This window comes from Vulpes vulpes, chromosome 12 (assembly GCF_048418805.1).
Source record: "Vulpes vulpes isolate BD-2025 chromosome 12, VulVul3, whole genome shotgun sequence".
NCBI lineage: Eukaryota > Metazoa > Chordata > Mammalia > Carnivora > Canidae > Vulpes > Vulpes vulpes.
Window position 1 is genome coordinate 86,411,616 of NC_132791.1, and position 20,080 is coordinate 86,431,695.

General features: G+C 38.7%; 1 protein-coding gene across 3 annotated transcripts in view; it reads left to right on the forward strand.

Moving 5' to 3' along the window:
• Positions 1-20,080, forward strand: part of DTNBP1 (dystrobrevin binding protein 1) — a 127,538-nt gene that overhangs the window by 38,543 nt on the left and 68,915 nt on the right. For all 3 annotated transcript variants that reach the window (XM_072729085.1, XM_072729086.1, XM_072729087.1), the window contains one exon: positions 7,386-7,518. In XM_072729085.1, the coding sequence (XP_072585186.1) occupies positions 7,386-7,518 (133 nt within the window). The remainder of the gene's footprint in view (positions 1-7,385; positions 7,519-20,080) is intronic.

Consider the following 20,080-nt stretch of genomic DNA (forward strand, 5'->3'; position numbering starts at 1 on the left):
AATGCTGTTGGGAAAAATGTCACCAATAAACTTGCTCCGTGCAGACTGGCCACAAACTTTGAATCTGTTAAAAACCATATCTGCAAAGCACAATAAAACAAGGTATGCTTGTATTGAGCTCTTTTTGAAGAGTTAATTCTGTTTGCTTAGAAGATACCTCTAAAGTCTAGGTGGTTTGCTTTTATATATATTGCCAGTCTGAATGGCCATTATCATTTGAAATATATGCTGCCTTTGATTTTAACTATATTGCTGTTATTAGTCTGATATTTATATTTAGTAATGAATAACTGTAGAAGAGATAGCTAGTCAGAACTGGAAATCCAAAGGCCTAGTATTTGTTGGCTTAGAGTAAGCCCCATAGAGAGGTGTTTTAAAATTGAGACTTCTAGATAAGCAACTTAAACACCTTGGAATGGATACTGATATTCTTTACAATAAGAAAATATTTTAAAGCCAATTTTGGTGGGGTAGGTTATAGGTTATATAAACATATATATCTATATCATTAAAGTATTTTCTGAACTCATTTTAAGGAGTTTATGTATCATTCCAAATGTTGGAACCAGTGTTTTTAAATGTTTGCTCATATACTACTGGATTCTTTTATTATTTAGTAGCCTCAAAATATCTCTTATGCCTGAATACTTTGATGTAACACACAAGATTTAAATAGTCAAGCAATAATTAGAAAAATCTTAAAAACTAGGAAGGTAGTACCTGACTTGTATATAGTCACAGGATTCCCTTAACTTCCTTGAACTTTGTGTGCTTTCCCTGTCAAATCTAATATCATATCCAATCAGTTCTTCCATCTTTTGGGCTATGAGTTACTTTTAGTCTTGCTCTGCCCTCTGGAGTGTCTGCCCTTATTAAAGAGTAAAGGACTTACACGATGTGAGCGATTTGAACCTTTGATGATGCTTATCCTGTGGCTTAATAAATATGACTCCTAATTACACGATCCCTCAGGAATTGTGAAGTAAGACTGGATAATCCCTACATTTTTTTTTTCAAATGGAGCAATCCATTCATCTTATATACGCCTGTGTAATAGATAATTACTGGTAGTTTAAAAAAGAAATGATGGAGATACGCTGGGAACTGGAGAAGTCTCACATCTGGGTTTGGATCCCAGTTCCACAACTTCCTGTGAGACCCCATACAGGCTTCTTGACTGCTCCAAGCTTGTTTTTTTTATAGAAAGAGAATGAGAGTTCCTGCCTCAGAGGGTAGTTGGAGGGTTGAGATGACAAATTTAAGGATAGCACTCAGCTCAGTGCTTAGTACCTAATAAGACATCTGCCGTGTGCCATAGCCCCACAGGCACTATAGACTCTGGCACTGAACAAGACCTGATACCTGCCATCAAGATGCTGGTATTTTAGTGGAAGTCTCTCTAACCTTTGCAGATTTATTAAACCACTGTTTTGGGATCCCTGGGTGGCGCAGCGGTTTGGCACCTGCCTTTGGCCCAGGGTGCGATCCTGGAGACCCAGGATCGGGTCCCACATCAGGCTCCCGGTGCATGGAGCCTGCTTCTCCCTCTGCCTGTGTCTCTGCCTCTCTCTCTCTGTGACTATCATAAATAAATAAAAAAAAATTTAAACTAAACCACTGTTCTTTGACAGAAGGGTTTGGATGGATGTTACACAATTTAGCTTGTCCTGTAAAAATCGGTAGAATGCAAAGCTACAACAGTAGATGAACAATGTAGTATTATGAACTTTCATAGATTGTGTATAAGGAGAAAAAAAAATGGAATGTTGTCAACTGGATTCTGTACACATCCTTCTGAAATAACCATGCATTTTATCGTAAAACTGGTAAAATGTTCATTGAATTCTCTTGAACTTCCACTAGAGGGTAGCCTAACCCTATTCCTTTACTGGAGTTTAAACCGTCAAGGGCTCCTCAGTTTTTGCTCTTGCTTTAGTTTATTTTAAGTGACCTACTTTGAAAAGACTGTTCTCTTCACCCAGAACAGAAGAATCTGAATTCTTAGATAACAAAGTGCTGTTTAAGAGAGTGACAGCCATCTACTGGGTTTGTATCTTTCTTTTGATTTGACCTAACCTGATACATCGTTGTTTTGCTTTCTTTAAGAAATTTGAGAGAGCCCCTAGCTGACTGCCACAGCTACAAGTGTTTCATGAACTAGATTATTTTATTGTTTATGTTACTTTCTGAGATTAAACCTTTGAGGCACATTAACTCTCTTTAGACACCTTTTCATGTGCCACACAGATCTTGTGTGTTCTATACTGGCATTTGCAAGTTAATGTACTTCTTAGAGTTCCTTATTACCACACCATCATTGCTATATTATCTTATTACACGGAAGGATAATGTAAGCATTTGAAGAATCTTTCAAGTCTTGTAGTACCTGGCCTCTGTGACCTCTAGATCTGCAACCAAAGATTTCTTTCTTCCTCGAGGCTAATTGTTGTGTTAGAAAAGCACTCATTAAGTATGAATAATTTTAGTGTGTTACTCCATTCTTCAAATGTGAGTGGTTACACCACAGACAATATGTATTTGAACCAAATGGCACAAAGAAAAATTTCAAACAGAATCGGTCTTCCTCTGGGATGGTCTTCTCACAAAGATTTGTGAATCTCTTCCTGCACAGCTGTCAGGCATTCCCACATGGCTTTTCACAATAAAATTCCATCTATCCTTCTCACTGATCACTAAATAAGACATGTGCTGTTGTTACAGCAAGCAAAATAGTCAAGTTTGAGCTTCTTGTGAAGGTATGTTTGTGTCCACAGAGGCCTGCTGGGATTTTATGTATGAGTGTTCTAAGTTTGGTTACCAACTTACTCGTTTTGCAATTCTTTTAGTAATGGGAAATGAGCAGGTTGTGACAGGGGCATTCAATTTCTGCCATTTAAATGCAATATAAAATATTCAGAGTATACGTCATATATATATATATATACATATATATACTTGTAATCATTTAAAGAGGTTTTTAAATAAAAAAGGGAAGAATATTTTTGTCAGTATAGGTCTTCTATATTTGATTACTGATTTCAAGCCAGTTAAGAGTTAAAATGGAAAATTTCCGTTGCTTCTAGTGCTGTAAAGGGGGCCCCACTGAAAAGGAGGCCTGGTCTGACATACTATCATGTCGCCTAATGTTTTCTAAGTTCTTTGCCCTTGTTCAATTTATCCTTTCACAAATTTTAACATAACCTCCCAGTATTTAAGTTAGATGAACATGAATCCTGCATTCACTTTTTTGGTTATTATTTGATGTTTTAGTGGGATGGAACCATTCTTAGTTGAATTCAGTAGACTAGGTATTAGGGGATACAAAGATGCAAACATATAGTTACCCTTAAGACCCTTACTGATTGCTAAGAGAAAGGACAGTACACAAGATAGTTGTATATCAGTCAGAGTATAAGGTCTGTGTGAGGTTCAAAGGCGTGTGGATGCAGAGATGAGGAGGGAAGGCAGGCAAGCAGAGGCATTCCAGTGAGATTTAAAAAGTAGGTTGTGGCCCTGGGGTGAAGAGGTGAGATTTGTGAATAGTAAATTAAGGTTAAACTGGATTTTTAAAAAAGATTGGACTTAGTTGAAAGAGAGTGCAAATCGGGTGAAAGGGCGGAGGGCAAGAGAATCAAGCAGACTCCCCGCTGAGAGCCCGATGCAGGACTCAGTCTCAGGACCCTGAGATCATCACCTGAGTTGAAGGCAGATAGACGTTTAACTGACTGGGCCGCCCAGGCACTACCTAAACTGGTTTCTTAAAGTACTCAGGAGCCTTCAACTTTCTTTTTTCTTAAAGATTTTTATTTGTTCATGAGAGACACAGAGAGAGGCAGAGACATAGGCAGAGGGAGAAGCAGGTTCCATGCAGGGAGCCTGATGTGGGACTCAATCCCAGAACTCCAGGATCATGCGCCGAGTCAAAGGCAGACACTCAACCACTGAGCCACCCAGGCGTCCCAGCCTTCAACTTTCTAAAGGAAGAGAACATAAATACAAAGTTAGTGGTAGCAATAAAATGGCCACTTCCAAGCATTTTAGATCTGGATTTGCCACTCAGAAACACAACATGGTGCTGTCAGTCAATTTAGAAGGATGTACAGTTTGTTTCTTAATAATAGTTCCAGGTTGGTACTAAACCAGTCACATGTTTCACTTGGTCGCCATTTTATTAACACAAGAGTGAACTAGGGTGGCAAGTTTACTATGTATCTAGAAGAGAATTTCTCCCCATGAGACATTAATTGGCCTGCCTAGGTATCAAGTCACTTCATTCAAGTTCCTGGCCTCATTAGCTTTCTAGTCAACCAACAGAGCTAGTCTCTACATAGAGATTGCCCTCCAAATAAAAGTTAAAAAGGTAAATATAGATATATTTTTTATATGTATATGTATTCAAATATAGAACAATTGTTGATTCCATTACTTATTTTCTTTATAGCAGAATCATTTGAAATTTAATCCCCCTTACCTCTAAGGGATCTTTTTTTTTTTTTTTTAAGATTTTATTTATTCATTAGAGAGAGAGGCGCAGGTACACAGGCAGAGGAGAAGCAGGCTCCATGCAGGGAGCCCAATGCAGGACTTGATCCTGGGTCTCCAGGATCAGGCCCTGGTCTGAAGGTGGCGCTAAACTGCTGAGCCACCCCGCTGCCCTCCTATAAGGGATCTTAAGTCTAAGAACGTAGTTTTGAGTATAATGTATAGGTATATAAGTCTGCTAGAAAAAATGAAAATTTTATTGATATTTTGGTCTGTTAGATCCATAGGTATTTACAACATGATCATTTCTGGTCTGCAAAATTATTAGTTTTAAATGACTTATATATAGGCCACCAGGGTGGCCCAGTTGGTTGAGAGTCCAAGTCTTGGTTTTGGCCCAGATCACGATCTCAGAGTTGTGAGATTGAACTCTACACTAGACTCCGTGCTCAGTGGGGAGTCTACTTTCGATTCACTCCCTCTACCTCTCCATCTGCCTGTCCCCACCCTCACTTGTGTGCGTGCATGGGTGTACTCTCTCTCTCAAATAAATAAAATCTTTAAATAAGTAAATGACTTTTATGGAACTTAACTAATTTTTATACAGTTTTTTCCTCTGCATTTTTAATAGTCAATTATAAATTACTGTCAAGTGTTAAGTTAGGTGTATTTAGTATTTATACTTACATATACTTTGCCTTAGTGACCCTTTTGACAGCTTCACGAGATGTGAAGTTAGCCTTTTTTTTCACTGGCGAGATGTCTCACCTTATTGTAAGGGGCAGAGCTGGGTTTCCAAGCTTGTTCTTCAAAGCCCTCCTCCTAACCAGTCCCTGGTATGCTAAGGATAACAATGTAACACGCATGATAGTGCAGGAACCAAGTAGCTTAGAGTTAAATGGATTCCATATTAAATTTAATTATTCTAGTTCTTATCACTAATCAAAGTGAAATAGCCTTTTAAATAATCCTATTAGCTATGATCGCCTTTTAAGACCCTGTCAAGCTAGTTATAACAGAATGAGCTGAATATTGCTTCTTTAGGGCCAGTAGTAATAGTAGCTCCAAGACCGAGGCTCCTACTCGTTTTTCCATTTAATGTAATAACAAAACAAATAACGTAAACAGCAATGAATATAGTAACATCACATTACCTGTTTCCCCCACATAAACTCTTGGTGTACCATTCATGTCATTATTAAAAATCTTGGATTTCATTCTTCATGGACTGAAATTTGGATTTTGCTTCATGTTGGGCTTTCTGTAATCATATATATTAACAATTTTTTGTGGCTCTGAAGATAGGGTCATAACTCTTATAAACTGCATTGTCATCAACCCTTTACAGCCCTCTTGCTGGTTTACAGTGACCTATCAGTATATGTGAGTACCTGGAATGTCTTTGAAGAGGAGCGCCAAACTGTCATCACATTTTTACTTCTCAGTAAAATTTTACTTTCCCCCCAAATCCATGTCTGTAAGTCCTGGGGCCTACAAAATAGAAGAGGGAGCTTTTATAGATAGCATAGATTTTTAGTCAGATCTTTGGATCGAAGATTACCAACAGGCCAAAATTCGGATTTTAATAAACCTAAAACTGCAAGTTGAAATTTGAGGAATTTACTTCTCATCCAGATGCTACATAAGCTAATTTGGAGTCATGTGGAAATCTAGTGGGCACATGAAGGAATTAGATGTGCTGTAATTGTATTTAGCTATTTATGTGAAACCAGGACTGGAAAGCTCCAAAGGTAGTGTGCTCCTACTCTGCTGCCCCTTCCTTTCCCCACTGGGCAGCTGAGACTTCTAGATTTCGGGGTCAGTCTCTTACTGGACCTTTCCTTCATTTCCCTCGTCTTTGTTAGCTACCACTCATGAGTTTCCTGAGCACTGCATTCCTCACTTTGCCAGGCTGTGTTGTTAATTGAAATACATTTCTCCTCTACCTTAGGCTCTTTGAACCCAAGGACTGTCTTTTTCATCTTTGTATCCCAGTGTCTGGTACAGGTGGGATTTGGTAAATGGCCACAGTGCTGTTTGAGTCCTTTAAAATCTTTGATCTCTAAAACTTTTCAGTTGTTGGAGGAAACAACCAATCCTCACTTCTACAACTATTAAGTCTTGGTTCACTAGCACCCTACCAATTCAGAATTACCATAGTGTCAGAAGAACTGTTTTACTGATTCCCAACTGCCCTTCAGTACCTAGGTGACCCTTGACAAAGCACAGAATTAATTTCTGCAGGCTTTGGTCTTGAATCTTTCAAATAGAAGATTTGGCTGCATGATCTCCATGTTGCGGTAAAGCTGCCAAGCTCTGTGGTCTAGAGGCAAGTGCAGACCACAGTGGCATGGTGGGTAGTGCTGAGTCTCTTCCCCACCACCTCCAGTAACCTGTACTTTCTGAGTATCTGTAGAGCTCTGCAGTGACTTCTGAAGACTGATGGTATCATTTGCCAAGGCAAAGTTTAGGCTCTGCTCAAGTACCTTGGAATCTCAAATTTTAAATTATATTTGGTATAATTTGTATTAATTCTAATTTGCTGTATTCTCATTTGAAAATTGATTATTCACGTGGTATATGGGATCATTGGATATCCCATTAGATTAATCATGATGCTCTGTTTTTCATCATCCTGGTTAATAGAGTATTGAAAGTATTTTGGAAAATTACATCTTATAAATGTTTGAAATATAAAAATAAACTCAAGATCGTTTGAAGTACATTTTAAAGTTGGTCAGTGTATTTTATTTTGCCTCACGAAAGCTTAATAAAGAATATTAAATGCAAAATAGTTTCAACAGTTTAAACTTTTAACTTTCAGACGCTTTCTTTTCTCCATGGTCTAGAATTCTGATTTTCTGTTTGTTTGTTTGTATTTTTTGGACCTTATGTACGTTCAGCTCATTTAGAGGCTAGCTTTGAGGAAGTGGAAAACCACCTGCTGAATTTGGAGGACTTATGTGGACAGTGTGAATTAGAAAGATACAAACATATGCAGTCCCAACAATTGGAAACTTACAAGAAAAATAAGAGGTAAGTTTGAAAAACTGGTCAACAGTATTCATTTTCCATGTCATTCTTTATAAGTTTGGGCCGATAAAAGTCAAAAGGTTGCAACATATAAAGCTCATTCATAAGCTTTCCAGAACATGACCATTATATACATATATATTTTGGTGCCACTGTCTGTTGCCGTTTCATGGAGATGAGTTCTGTAAAGCTGAGGCTAGGATAAAAGGTGGAAGGGAGCAAAACAACAGGCCAAGCTTTCCCAGAAAGCAGGAGCCCTGACCTAATTTTCTCCAGGTGGCATATCCTGAGCTGCTTTTTTGCCTCCTTTATCACTAGAGCAGGAAGAAAAGGAACCTGAGCCCAGGCTGGGGAAAGAGGCTCATGGGGTTCAAATCTCAATTTTGTCACATACTGGCTATGAGGCTTTAGGCAAGTTACTTGATCTCTCTTAGCCTCAATGTGTCTTGCTGATATGATAGTGAGGATAATAATATACTACCCATTTCATAGAGCTCTTGTGAGGATTAAATGAGATAAGAGTTATCAAGTGCAATAAGTGCTCTCCAAGTATCAGTCATAATCATGACTACTGTCATGGGGTGGATATGAACTGGACGCAGAAGAGAAGCCCAAGGGTGCCGGCTTGTGAAACCGACTGCAACATCCCAGCTCATGCAATGCCACCTCAGCAGGCTTGGAAGGTCCATGGGGGCCCATGGTAGCTGATGAGAGTGCCTGAGACAGTCTATTATCTGCTCCATGGAGAAGCAGGGAGTGGAGCTGTGAAGGGGGGTTATGATAGGTGTAAGAAAATGGAAGTCATGGGATTGGAGTCAAGCGTAATGCCTAAGAGCAGATTTGGAGGGAGAGGAAGAAAGATTGGTTGGGCTGAGTACCCTATTGATTTTAAGATTATTGCTAAATTGAGTCGCTCTGGATCTCGGTTGTGGCAGTATAGGAGTGGGTTGTTGACATGGACAGGAAGTGCTGATCCCTGGCATACAGAAGGTAAAAAAAAGGTGAGTATTGTACATTATCACATTGATGTCATAGTTTTCTAGAATAATGCCAAGGGATGGGGCGGAGATGAAACTGAGTATTAGGAAATTTTCAGTCAGATCTATGTGTTCCAAGGGCTGGGTCTTAAATGTTAATGAGCCATAAGAATCACATAGGTAGTGTTTAAAATGCAGACTCCTGAGCTCCATCATTGGACAGCCCCAAATCCCAAGTTAATTCCGATGGTTTTGCCATAGACAGGCATTCCAGGTGAGTCTGACATGGGCAGTTCAGGGAGAGACATTTTAAGAGAAGGCTGGTTGGGGGGGTGGGGGGGGTGGGTTGTGTGCAGGCTCTACATGGAAGAGCTTCAAAAGGAGCCCCAAGGGGGCTGAGGATAAAATTGTTCGCAGAAGTTTGTAAGTATATGAATTTTTCTGGAGGTGCGTTCTGTAAATTACATTTGCCTACAGAGATTACAGGAGGTTTGTGTGGCAGCATTAAGAATGGAGTTCTTTGTTTCCCAGGGTCAGGAGTTTCTCATGGTTTGTCTTCTTTCTAACTCCTGACCCTGGGAAACAAAGGGTTGTAGAAGGGGAGGTGGGTGGGGGATAGAGTAACTGGGTTAACTGGCATTAAGGAGGGCATGTGATGTGATGAGCACCGGGTATTATACTATATGTTGGCACATTGAATTAAAAAAAAAAAAAAAAAAAAGAATGGAGTCCTTGTCAAAGAAAGGACTTTTGAATGAGTGGATGAGCACTGGAACCCAGGGACTTTCAGACTGAATCAAGGAGTATGAGTGATGAAGAACTTTGCCTGGAACAAGAAGCAGAGTTAGAGATGGTTCAGCAGGTCTGCAATTTTAAATGAAAAAAATAGGTGTTATATGTTGGCAAACTGAATTTAAATTAAAAAAATATTTTGAAAAGGTAGGGAAATACTGTTGTGGAGGTGTTAATCATGTAAATAAGCTTGTTTATAATACAGTAAATTACAGGGAGCCTAGTAGGAGGGCTTAGAATTTTAAAGGACATTTTTTAAGGAAATTAGGCAGCAAAAGTACAGGTCATGTGAACCCTAGAAGTTACACGGTTTCCTCATCTGTGAAATGGGGATAATAATAGGACCTTATAGAGTTATTTTAAGGATTCAGTTGGTAAAATGCTTAGAATAATGCTCAGCACACAGTGAATGCTTTGTCAAGTGGCCAGCACTGGCTGACTTGTATGATTACTTATATAACTGAATCGATAGGTATACTATATTTGACCAGTTATGTTTTTTTAGCTAAATACAAGAATTTATATGAATGTTGTGGTTTTTCTATCCATATAGCGTTAATATTGATTATTTGAAACATGGTATCAGATACTGTAGTATATAAAATTAAATTTCGGGTTTTCAAAAGCTAAGATGATCAGAGAGAAAAAAATAAAGATTTGGAACTATGAGGTTTTATATCATTCTTCATTTTCACCCAGTGACCTAAATATATTTTAATTAATGCATTATAATTTATATGTCATAAAATGAAAATTAATTTTAGTGTTTGGAGAGCAGCATTGCCTGCAATTTAAGTTAAAGCCAAAATATACTGACAGGTCTTAATATGTTCCACATAATTGAATTGACAGAGTATTTGTCTTCTGAGAAGTAGAATTGTGTCATAGGAAAGACTGTATCCTTGGGGTCAGAAGACCCATGTCCTGGCTCTGTTGGTTACTAACTTGGGTGCAAGCCATTCATTTTCCTTTGTGTGTTATCCTGTTGTAAAGCTTTCCTTAATCTAGAACCTTCTTGACTAGCATTTGAAAGATTTCTCAACAAAAATTACTTTTTAAAAATGAACTGAGATGTGATAAACTTACTTGTTGGTAAGTGCTTGTTACTCTGAAATACATAAGAAAAAATAGCATGCGGATTGAGGACTCCAGTGTATATAATCAGTAGCTTGAAATCTATAGGTAAAACAATGGTAAATATTTCATTCTTTAACAGGCCAAATTTTTAAAAATTATAAAATTTACTTTCTATTTCTCAAGGACACTCTCAAGTTAATGTAAAATGTCATAACAGTTTTAAACTTAAGTGTTTTTGGTGAGAAATTTTAAAGGTGAGACATTTACCTTGTACTTTGAATTTCCAAATCATCTACAAAAAAGAATTATGTATATGTAGATATGTGTTTGCTAATACTTAGAGCATCTTTATAAAATAAATCTTTATCGATAAATGCTGAAGTATTTTGCATCTACTTATCTAGTGAGATATTAGCCTTGTGATTTAAAGCCTTTTTTAAAAATCCTGAAATGATTATTATGGCTTTCATTCAAAATTATTAACAAACACAGTTTATTTTGGCTATTGTGGTAAGTCCTTGAAAACCTTAGCTTTCCCTTTTTGCCATTTTCTGCCTGTATGACCTTTTGCAAATGACCAGTCTTTGGCTTTCCTATCTGTAAAGTAGATATAATGGTACTTCCTTACAGGGTTATGGAAAATAAGAAACGGTTGTATTTTGTTTTTAAGGGTCAGATAAAAGCCAGGTATATTTAGCTCACAGAATCACTCATAATTCTCAGTTTTACTTAACTTCCTCAACAAAATAGTGAAAATATTGAATATGAAACATTGCCTAATACTATTTATAAGCTGTAATCTTTCTGAAGATTTTAACCTGTTTTATTCGGCACAAAAAAAGATGAAGTCCTTTTTTTAAAGAAATCTTTTTTTTTTTTTTTTTTTTAAAGATTTTATTTATTTATTCATGATAGTCAGAGAGAGAGAGGCAGAGACACAGGCAGAGGGAGAAGCAGGCTCCATGCACCGGGAGCCTGACGTGGGATTCGATCCCGGGTCGTCCAGGATCGCGCCCTGGGCCAAAGGCAGGCGCCAAACCGCTGCGCCACCCAGGGATCCCTAAAGAAATCTTTTTTGAAGCAATTTATGTAGCCAGACTATACTTACACACACATACACATGTATACATAAATATGGTTGGTTAATACTTCGTTATAGTATAAATAATTTGGATTGACAACATTGAGAAAGTGGTACACTTTTATTCAGTCAAATGTAAATTGAACAAAATTATCTTTAAAAAACCATGTATAGGTCGGACCCAGTGGCTCAGCGGTTGAGCGCCACCTTCAGTCCAGGGCATGATCCTGGAGTCCTGGGATCGAGTCCCACGTCAGGCTCCCTGTACGGGGCCGGATCCTCCCTCTGCCTGTGTCTCTGCCTCTCTCTCACTCTATCTCTCTGTGTCTCTCATGAATAAATAAATAAAATGTTTAAAAAATAAAAAAAAAATAATTTAAGAAAGGCGTATAACATTATTCAGTAATGTTTTATTTACATTTTAAATTCTTTCTTGGTTACTTCTATTCAGTCTTAAGGTATCAAAATTGGTAACATGATGAAGGCTCATGTAATGGCGCCAAAATTGTTTTGATTGATATGAAAATTCCATATAACACAATGGGTTGAACACAGCCACTTACTTTCACTGTAACTCTATGAAAATGATAATAAAATACTTGTTTTTAAAGTTATAATTCAAAAGAACAGAAAGACCATAAGAGGAAATGGTAGTAGATAAGAGATGTTACCAACATTTTGGAGGTGTAAGATAGATGATGGGGGGATCCCTGGGTGGCGTAGTGGTTTGGCGCCTGCCTTTGGCCCAGGGCGTGATCCTGGAGACTCGGGATCGAATCCCACGTCGGGCTCCCGGTGCATGGAGCCTGCTTCTCCCTCTGCCTGTGTGCCTCTCTCTCTCTCACTGTGTGCCTATCATAAATAAATTAAATTTAAAAAAAAAAAGATAGATGATGGGTGGTAGCTGACAGCTGGGCAGAGAAGGTTGGAGAGGGGATCATACTTAGAGTCTACACACAGTTGAGGCCAGGTAGAGGTGCTGCCACCCTTGACCCTTTTGTTTTTTTCTTTTAAAGGTTTTATTTATTCATGAGACACAGAGAGAGGCAGAGACACAGGCAGAGGGAGAAGCAGGCTCCCTGCAGGGAGCCAATGTGAGACTAGATCCTAAAACTCTGGGATCTCTCCCTGAGCCGAGGGCAGATGCTCAACCACTCAGCGGCCCAGGCATCCCCATACTTGACCCTTAAACAGCATGGTGGTCAGGAGCACCAAACCCCACATAATTGGAAACCTGTATATAACTTCCGACTCTTCCAGAATTTCTCCCAAGGCCTGCTGTTGACCCAGAAGCCTTACTGATAACATAAACAGTTGATTAACCATATTTTTGTATATGTATTATATGCTATATCCTTACGATAAAGTAGACTACAGAAAAATGTTACTAAGAAAATCATGAGAAAATAATTTACAGTACTATATTTATTGAAAAAAAATGTGCATGTAAGTGGATCCATGCCATTCAAACCTATGTTGTTTAATGGTTAACTGAATATTGAAAATGGGGGATGTTAAGTGAAAGTCGGCATATCAGACAGTAGGGCTGTTGCGGCCTCTTTCCTCACTGGCTCCCAGAACTCTAGCAGCCAGATGTACATCCCCTGTGCAGAATACTGGAAGGCTCATCTGAGAAATTCACCAGCCCAAGATAAAAGACCTGCCATATGGATGTTTGGGGACATGGTCTGATGAAACAGCAGGTCTGCATCTTAGCACCCCCATGCTGAGCTCCACACTATATACGTGACTTCTAATCAGCTTTGTGGTGCTTGACTCTTAAATATGAATGGACAGCTGAGGAATAATATCCAATTGAAGAAAGCTTCCAAAGTGAAAGTGACCAAAATAAACAGAAAATATACAAATTAATAATTTTTTAAAAACACAGGAAGGAGAGACTGAGGGGAGAAGAAGCACAAAGAGACACTGTAATGAATAACCCCATATATACAAGGCCACCTCATAAGAGACCATTTTGCATTTATGAGACATGAACTGGATGCTGTGGAAAAGAATGAGACAAGAATGAGCTCTTAGAAATAAAATATATGATAGCAGAAGTAGTAAACTTCAACTGAAGCATTGGGAGATCATGTTTGGCCTCTATATAAGGAGCACAGAGATAAGGAAAGCTAAGAATGTTGAGAAAATTAGGGAATTCATTCCTAAGTCCCACATCGGACTATGAGAAGCTTCAGAAAGAGGGAAAAAGCAAATTTATTAAAGAACTAATACCAAATAAGTGTTCAGAACTGAATAATATGAACAGGTTTGAAGGGGCCCACCAAGTATCTGACAAAGTGAGTGGGGAAAGATCCGTTGTCAATGCATAGTTTTAAAAATTTCACCACACTAGATATAGAGATCATAAAAGTCTTCAGAAAAATCTTAAGGATCAGGAATCAAAAGGAGCTTGAGCTTTTCAGCAGCACCTAGAACTAGAAAATGATTCTCGCTTTACATTTATGTAGCAGCATTTTCATCAAGTGGGAGGAAATGGTAATTTCCAGGCATCCAGGGGCTCAGATTCTGTTCATGTGCACGTGTATCAGGAAACTGCAGGAGGATATACTCCACCGACAAGGGAGTAAACCAAGGAGAAGGAAGAACAGACACAGAAGAGACGTGAATTGCAGTAAGGATCCATCCAGTTTAGAAGAGAGACAACGGGAATGCCCAGGGGGATGCCAAAGAGAAGTTTGTAACAGGTCTGGTGAGGAATCAGAGTGAAGAAGGAAGTCCTTCTGGAGGATTCCTAGAGCAACGTTTCCAAGGAAAAAAAGTGAAACTAAGAGGTTGTCATACACTTGATCACACTGAGAGTTTTATAACCTCCAATGGCAGGTCTGATGATGAATTAGTGATAGGTGTGATGTTTTAAAAATGGGGTAAACAAGGCAACTGTTAGCACTAAGGGAAAACATAGTTTTACAAGAAAATAAAACACCATATGACTCAGTCATAAACAGCATTAATATAACTCGGTAATAGCTAATGTGGCGTTAGGCCAGAATTGTGATATAGATGGTGGAGAAGCATGCTGTATTGCCAGGTATGAGGGAGGGATTTAAGGAAACTAATCCTGTGCTTCTACAGCAGATCAATATGTGGCATTTAAAATAGAAGAAAACGAGTAATTATCAGTGTTGGCATATTACTTGGAAATAATGGAGGTAACTACCAGAAGAAAAGCTGAAAGAATGGAGTGTGGCTTCTTGTGAGAAGCAGGACAGAAAGGTGCAGAGATCTCTGATCTTCATCATAAATAAACCCTGTGGGTACCATTTGACTTAAGGAATGCACATGCATTATTTTGATAAATACAAAAACCAAATTAAAAAACACTCTAGACTGAGAAGATTGCCGCTGACAAAACATTCCATGATCAAATAAGTTCTAGAAACACTGTCCTGTGTTTTCCTCACAGAGCTTTGTAGTACATGTCAGTGCAAAGTTCTGGGAATTCCTGTAGTAAAGAAATTTGACTCAGCATCTCATAGCTAGCTTGCTCACAAACCAATTTGTAATACACATTAAAATTCTGTAACTTGATATTTTCTGTATTATATAACGCTGAGAAATTTTCACATATTGGTCCATCCCCCAAATTAAACTTATTATCTGATTCATGGGGAAGAGTTTCTTAAAAATAAACCTTCGTTAAACTATATAAACCTTCGTTTTTAACTAGATGCCCTACAATCTAAACTGATGGCTTTTCTTGCTCCTAAAGAAGATAATGCGTGGTAACAAAAGATTAGCTATATGGGGGAAAAGGTATTGAAAATGTCTACATGCTGGAGCGCCTGGCTGGCTCAGTTGGTTAAGTGTCTGATTTTTCTTTTTAATATATATTTATTTACGAGAGAGAGAGAGAACACAAGTGGGGAGAGGGAGAAGCAGACTCTGCTGAGCAGAGAGCTGGACACAGGGCTCTCAGTCCCAGAACCTTGGGATCATGACCTGAGCTGAAGGCAGATTATTTAAGCAACTGAGCCACCGAGGCACCCGTAGCACCCAACTCCTGATTTCAGCTCAGGTCATGGTCTCAAGGTTGTGCGATCAGGCCTCATGTCAGACTCTCCTTGGGATTTTCTGTCCCTCTTTCTCTGCCCCTCTCCCAGTGTACATGTATGCATGCACTCTTTCTCTCCAAAAAAAAAAAAAAAAAAAAAAAAAACTAAATGCATGCTCTGCAGATTTCCAGAAAATCTGGAGTAGACAGCTGGATGGGATGGGGAGAGTAAGGGATGAAGGGTAAAATTCTTATGTACCTCTTGTGCTAACAGTCTCTACAGTAGGCTCCGAGGCATTTTCTAACTTAGCTTATATAAGAGCCTGTGGAGTGCAGGGCAGCGATGATTGGAGTTAAGGAGGAAACTGAGGAGCAGGAAATGACCTGTGTGGAGCCCAGCATCAGAGACAAGATCCCCAGTCTCCTCAAACTTGTCTTTTTTTTTTTTTTTCTTTTAAGGTAGAACAGAATCAGTCTAGGTGTTGATACCAATGCATCTGTAGTTGAGAATGGATATATGATATTTTGTCATACATCTGATGTGCGTTTCTAACACAGAAAATAGCTTCCTGCCCTCTATAAAAGAACAGGGCCTGTTCCCAGCAGTAATGGTGGTTTACTGTGGCAGTGATTCTCACCATGGGGAGAGAGAAACACACCACTTCAGAACATTCCTAGGGAAGATCCCCAGAGCTCTTATCTGCCCTTGAAAGATATTTGAATGAATCCAACCCAGGTATTTCTGCAATGAAGAAGGGCATCTAATGGGAGTTAATGAAAGTGACATACAAGGAACTATATAGTTGTAGAGAGAAAACACCCATAAATAGCTTTTCTATCTAATAACTTCTGCATATAAAGTGATGTAACTATTACTGATACCTTTTATAGGCAGGGACAGACCTTGCCATGGTAAATAGTAAAACATCATATTGTGGACAGAATGTGGTTATAGGCAGAAGACAGGTATTGATACCAGTGCTAAGTTGTCAGATAATTAGCCATACACATCTAACTCATGGATTCCTTGCAGTAGGAAATAAACAGGTCGTCAGGTAAGAAGAGTTGAAGAGTTAATATTTTGTTTTTGTTTTCTTTTGTTTTTTATTTGGACATAATTGACAAGAGTTAGTATTTTGTACGGGAGCCAAAATAAAGAACTTAAAACCAATTACACATGTTTGTCTAACTAGCAGCTAAAAAAATGGACTTGGCAGTCAATTTACATCTTTAGTTATAGTGCTTGGGGAGTAATAGGTGACAAATGTGGAACAAAGTATAATTTTTTTTTTAAAGATTTGTTTATTTTAGAACGAGCAGGAGGAGCAGAGGGAGAGAGGATCTCAAGCAGACTTTGCACTGAACACGGAGCCCTACATGGGGCCTGATCTCACCACCTGAGATCACGATCTGAGCTGAAACCCAAGAGTCGGACACCTAACCGAATGTGCCACCCAGGCACCCTTATAATAAAGCATAATTTTTTTTATTAAAGATTTATTTATCCCTGAGAGAGACAGGGTGAGAGAGGCAGAGACCAAGGCAGGAGGAGAAGCAGGCTCCCTGCAGGGAGCCCATTGTGGGACTCAGTCCCAAATCCTGGGATCATGATCTGAGCCAAAGGCAGGCACCCAACTGCTGAGCCATCCAAGTATCCCTAAAGCATAATTTCTGATGATTATGTAGGATTTGAAGAAAATAAGACAGGGTAATGTTCTCATGGTGAGGCAGAGGGTAGCTACTGTGGCCAGGATGAGCAGGGAATGCTCTTCTGAGAAGGCACCCGAGAACTAGGACCTGAATTGGGAGTGAGGGCAGCTATGTAAGGATCTATGATTACACAGTTCTAAGCAGAAAGAACAATAGGGACAAAAACCCTGACCCCTGAGCTCTAGCTAAGTTTAAGAGAATAAAGATTCAGAGCTAAAAAGAACTGTAGGATCTCAGACTTCGAATGTTTTAATCTTTCCAGGGCCACCATTATGTTCCTTAGAATGCTTACTAAAACTCTTTCACAATAATTATCCTCAAAATCATACATAAGTGTGTATGTACCTTTATTAAAGTATCTCTTATTTCCAAATTTCTGGATCCTTTGTTTTCTTTAGCATGCAGCAGAGTGTCAAGAATTTCTCTGAAAATAGCTCCATCTTGAAGAAGCAAGTGATTTTAGTACACTTAATTATAAATGACTCATAATTTTAACAATCTTCTGTCGGGCTTGTCTGCTCAGGGGTATACTAAACTCTAGAAACATTTTTCACTGATTCAGACTTTGAAACTTGGGTGTTATCTCCTAGAGACTCTGTTTTGTAGGTGGTTGTGTGGGGGTCACTGCTTCTGTTGGGATTTAGTGATTGTGCATAATTCAAGAAAGTTACTCCTTTTACTTTCTGTATTACATCTGATGCTAAGGAACTATGCTCTTCTGTTTGTGTTTTTTTGGTAACCTGTAGACTGTAGACTAAGTTTAAAAAATCCTTCAAGCTAAGTGTCAGAGATATATTTGAGACATGATAACACACCTGTAGTAGTATTTGACCAGTTTGCATTCTAGAGAATAATCTGCCAAGCTCCTGAGCTTCCAGAAATGACTGTCCAAACTAACCCAGACATGTAGAGGGCCATTGCATAGGTCTGGCCTGTACTTTCTGGAAATGGGGGATGCTAGTGGTGGGAGGCTTGGCAGGAGTGTAGCACACAGGCCGGGCCTTGCTGAGAATAGAACAGAGGAATCCATTGGCATTCTACAGGGTGAGGATAGTTCTGGAACCAGAAGAGAGGGTCCAGAGTACCTCATCCAAAGGAGATGTGCAGAAAGTCAATAACTAGCTTCTGAGGTTTTGCAGTGGAGTCTGGTTTGGATGCTGAATGGAAAGTGGATCAGGAGAACTTTTTCCTTAGGCATTGCTTTGACAAAAAGGGAGTGGATTTTGTATTTACCCAAGATGGAGTAACATGGTCCAGATTTACTTTCCCATCTGATAAAACAGAAAACCAGACAAAACAGTGCTTTTTAAGACCCTGGACAACAGGCAAAGAAGAGAAGTCTGTCCTTGAAGGACAGCAAACATGTGCGGTGACACAGTCCCAGAGAGGACTGCACAGAGAGAATCCCGGAAATCTGCCTAGGGTGCCCCTTGAATATCCAGCAGAGCACTGATAATGCATGTGAATAAACTCCTGGAGGCAGGAGGGAAAAAAACCCACAAAGGACTAGCTAACAGTTCCTGTTGTTAACACAGGGCCTGTTCTCAACAGCCAGACTGGAAAAACTTGTGATTCATGTGGCATCGGGAAGAGCACTCAGAAGTCTTCTCTCAGTAGGGGGTATAATTAGCCCCCAAATGTGTCCTGCTCCAGAGCTGTTTAACAAATCATGAAAGTAGGCATCGAAAGGACCAGATTGTTTCCAAGGAAATTAACTGTATCCCAAAACAAAGCTCAAGAACATTCGTAAAGAAACACAAATATCTAGCACCCAGTAAGGTAAATCACGATGTGTAGCATCTAATTAAAGATTACTCAGCAAACATGGAGATAACCAATCAAAAGCAGTTCAGAACTGATATGGATGTTAGAATTAGCAGGCAAGGGCATTAAAATAGCCAGTTATTGTAACAATTTACTTGGTAAGTTCCGAACTTGGTTATCTCCATGTTTGCTGAGTAATCTTTAATTAGAATATTTAGAGGCATGGAAGATGAAAAAAAGGCCCAGACCTGTCTCTCCATTTTTCTCCTTATTCTTCCTACTTCCCTATTAGATGCCAGTTTTAGATGGTTCCCAGGTGGTTAATTGATAGTAAATTATTGTATTTATTACACTATAATCATCACACCTGCTGAGCCAGTGACCTCTTGCTAGCAAGCTATGATTTTATGGGGTTCATGAATTTGTAATCAAATCTTACATTTTCTTTGAAAATGAAACCTAAGCTTATGAGTTGGCAAGGAATTCAACAAATTCTTATTCTGAAGTGTCAGAGAATAAATCTTGACAGTTTTAGACTTTATACATAGTCACAAGAACAGATGTAGCTAGAATATTTTAACAGGTTATTAGATACTTGGGTTGACAGTAAATATAGTTCAGGACTGATATTTAAGTTCTTCAAGCTTTATTTTGAACAACGAGTATCTGTTTGCCATCAACATTAAAAGCTCATGTTCTGTCTTGATTCTTTAAAAATAATATTTCTCTAATTGGTTTACAGTATTCTTTTCCTGAACTTTTTCTCCCAGTTGTACAAATGCAATTCTATATATTGGAGCTTGTAAAGATGTTTTAAGAGAGATAATAAAAACTTAAATTTTATATTTGCAGTTGAGAGTGGTCAAGACTAAAAATACAGCAACCTTGAGAAAGGGTTTACTGAAATTCAGACAAATATGATTATCCTGGGTTTATGAAAAAAAAAAGGTAATCCTTTTTCTGATTGGTTGTAGCTTGTGCACTGTAACTTAGAGTCTGTAATAACTTTCAGTGTTCTAGAATCAGTTTGCTAAATTCACAGTAATAATTTACATCTTATATGGCCCAGTACCACTTTGGAGTTTGTTATGTCTCCTCATCGGTTACTCTTTTTCAGAGATGCTTTCAAAAGTAGGAAACCGGTTA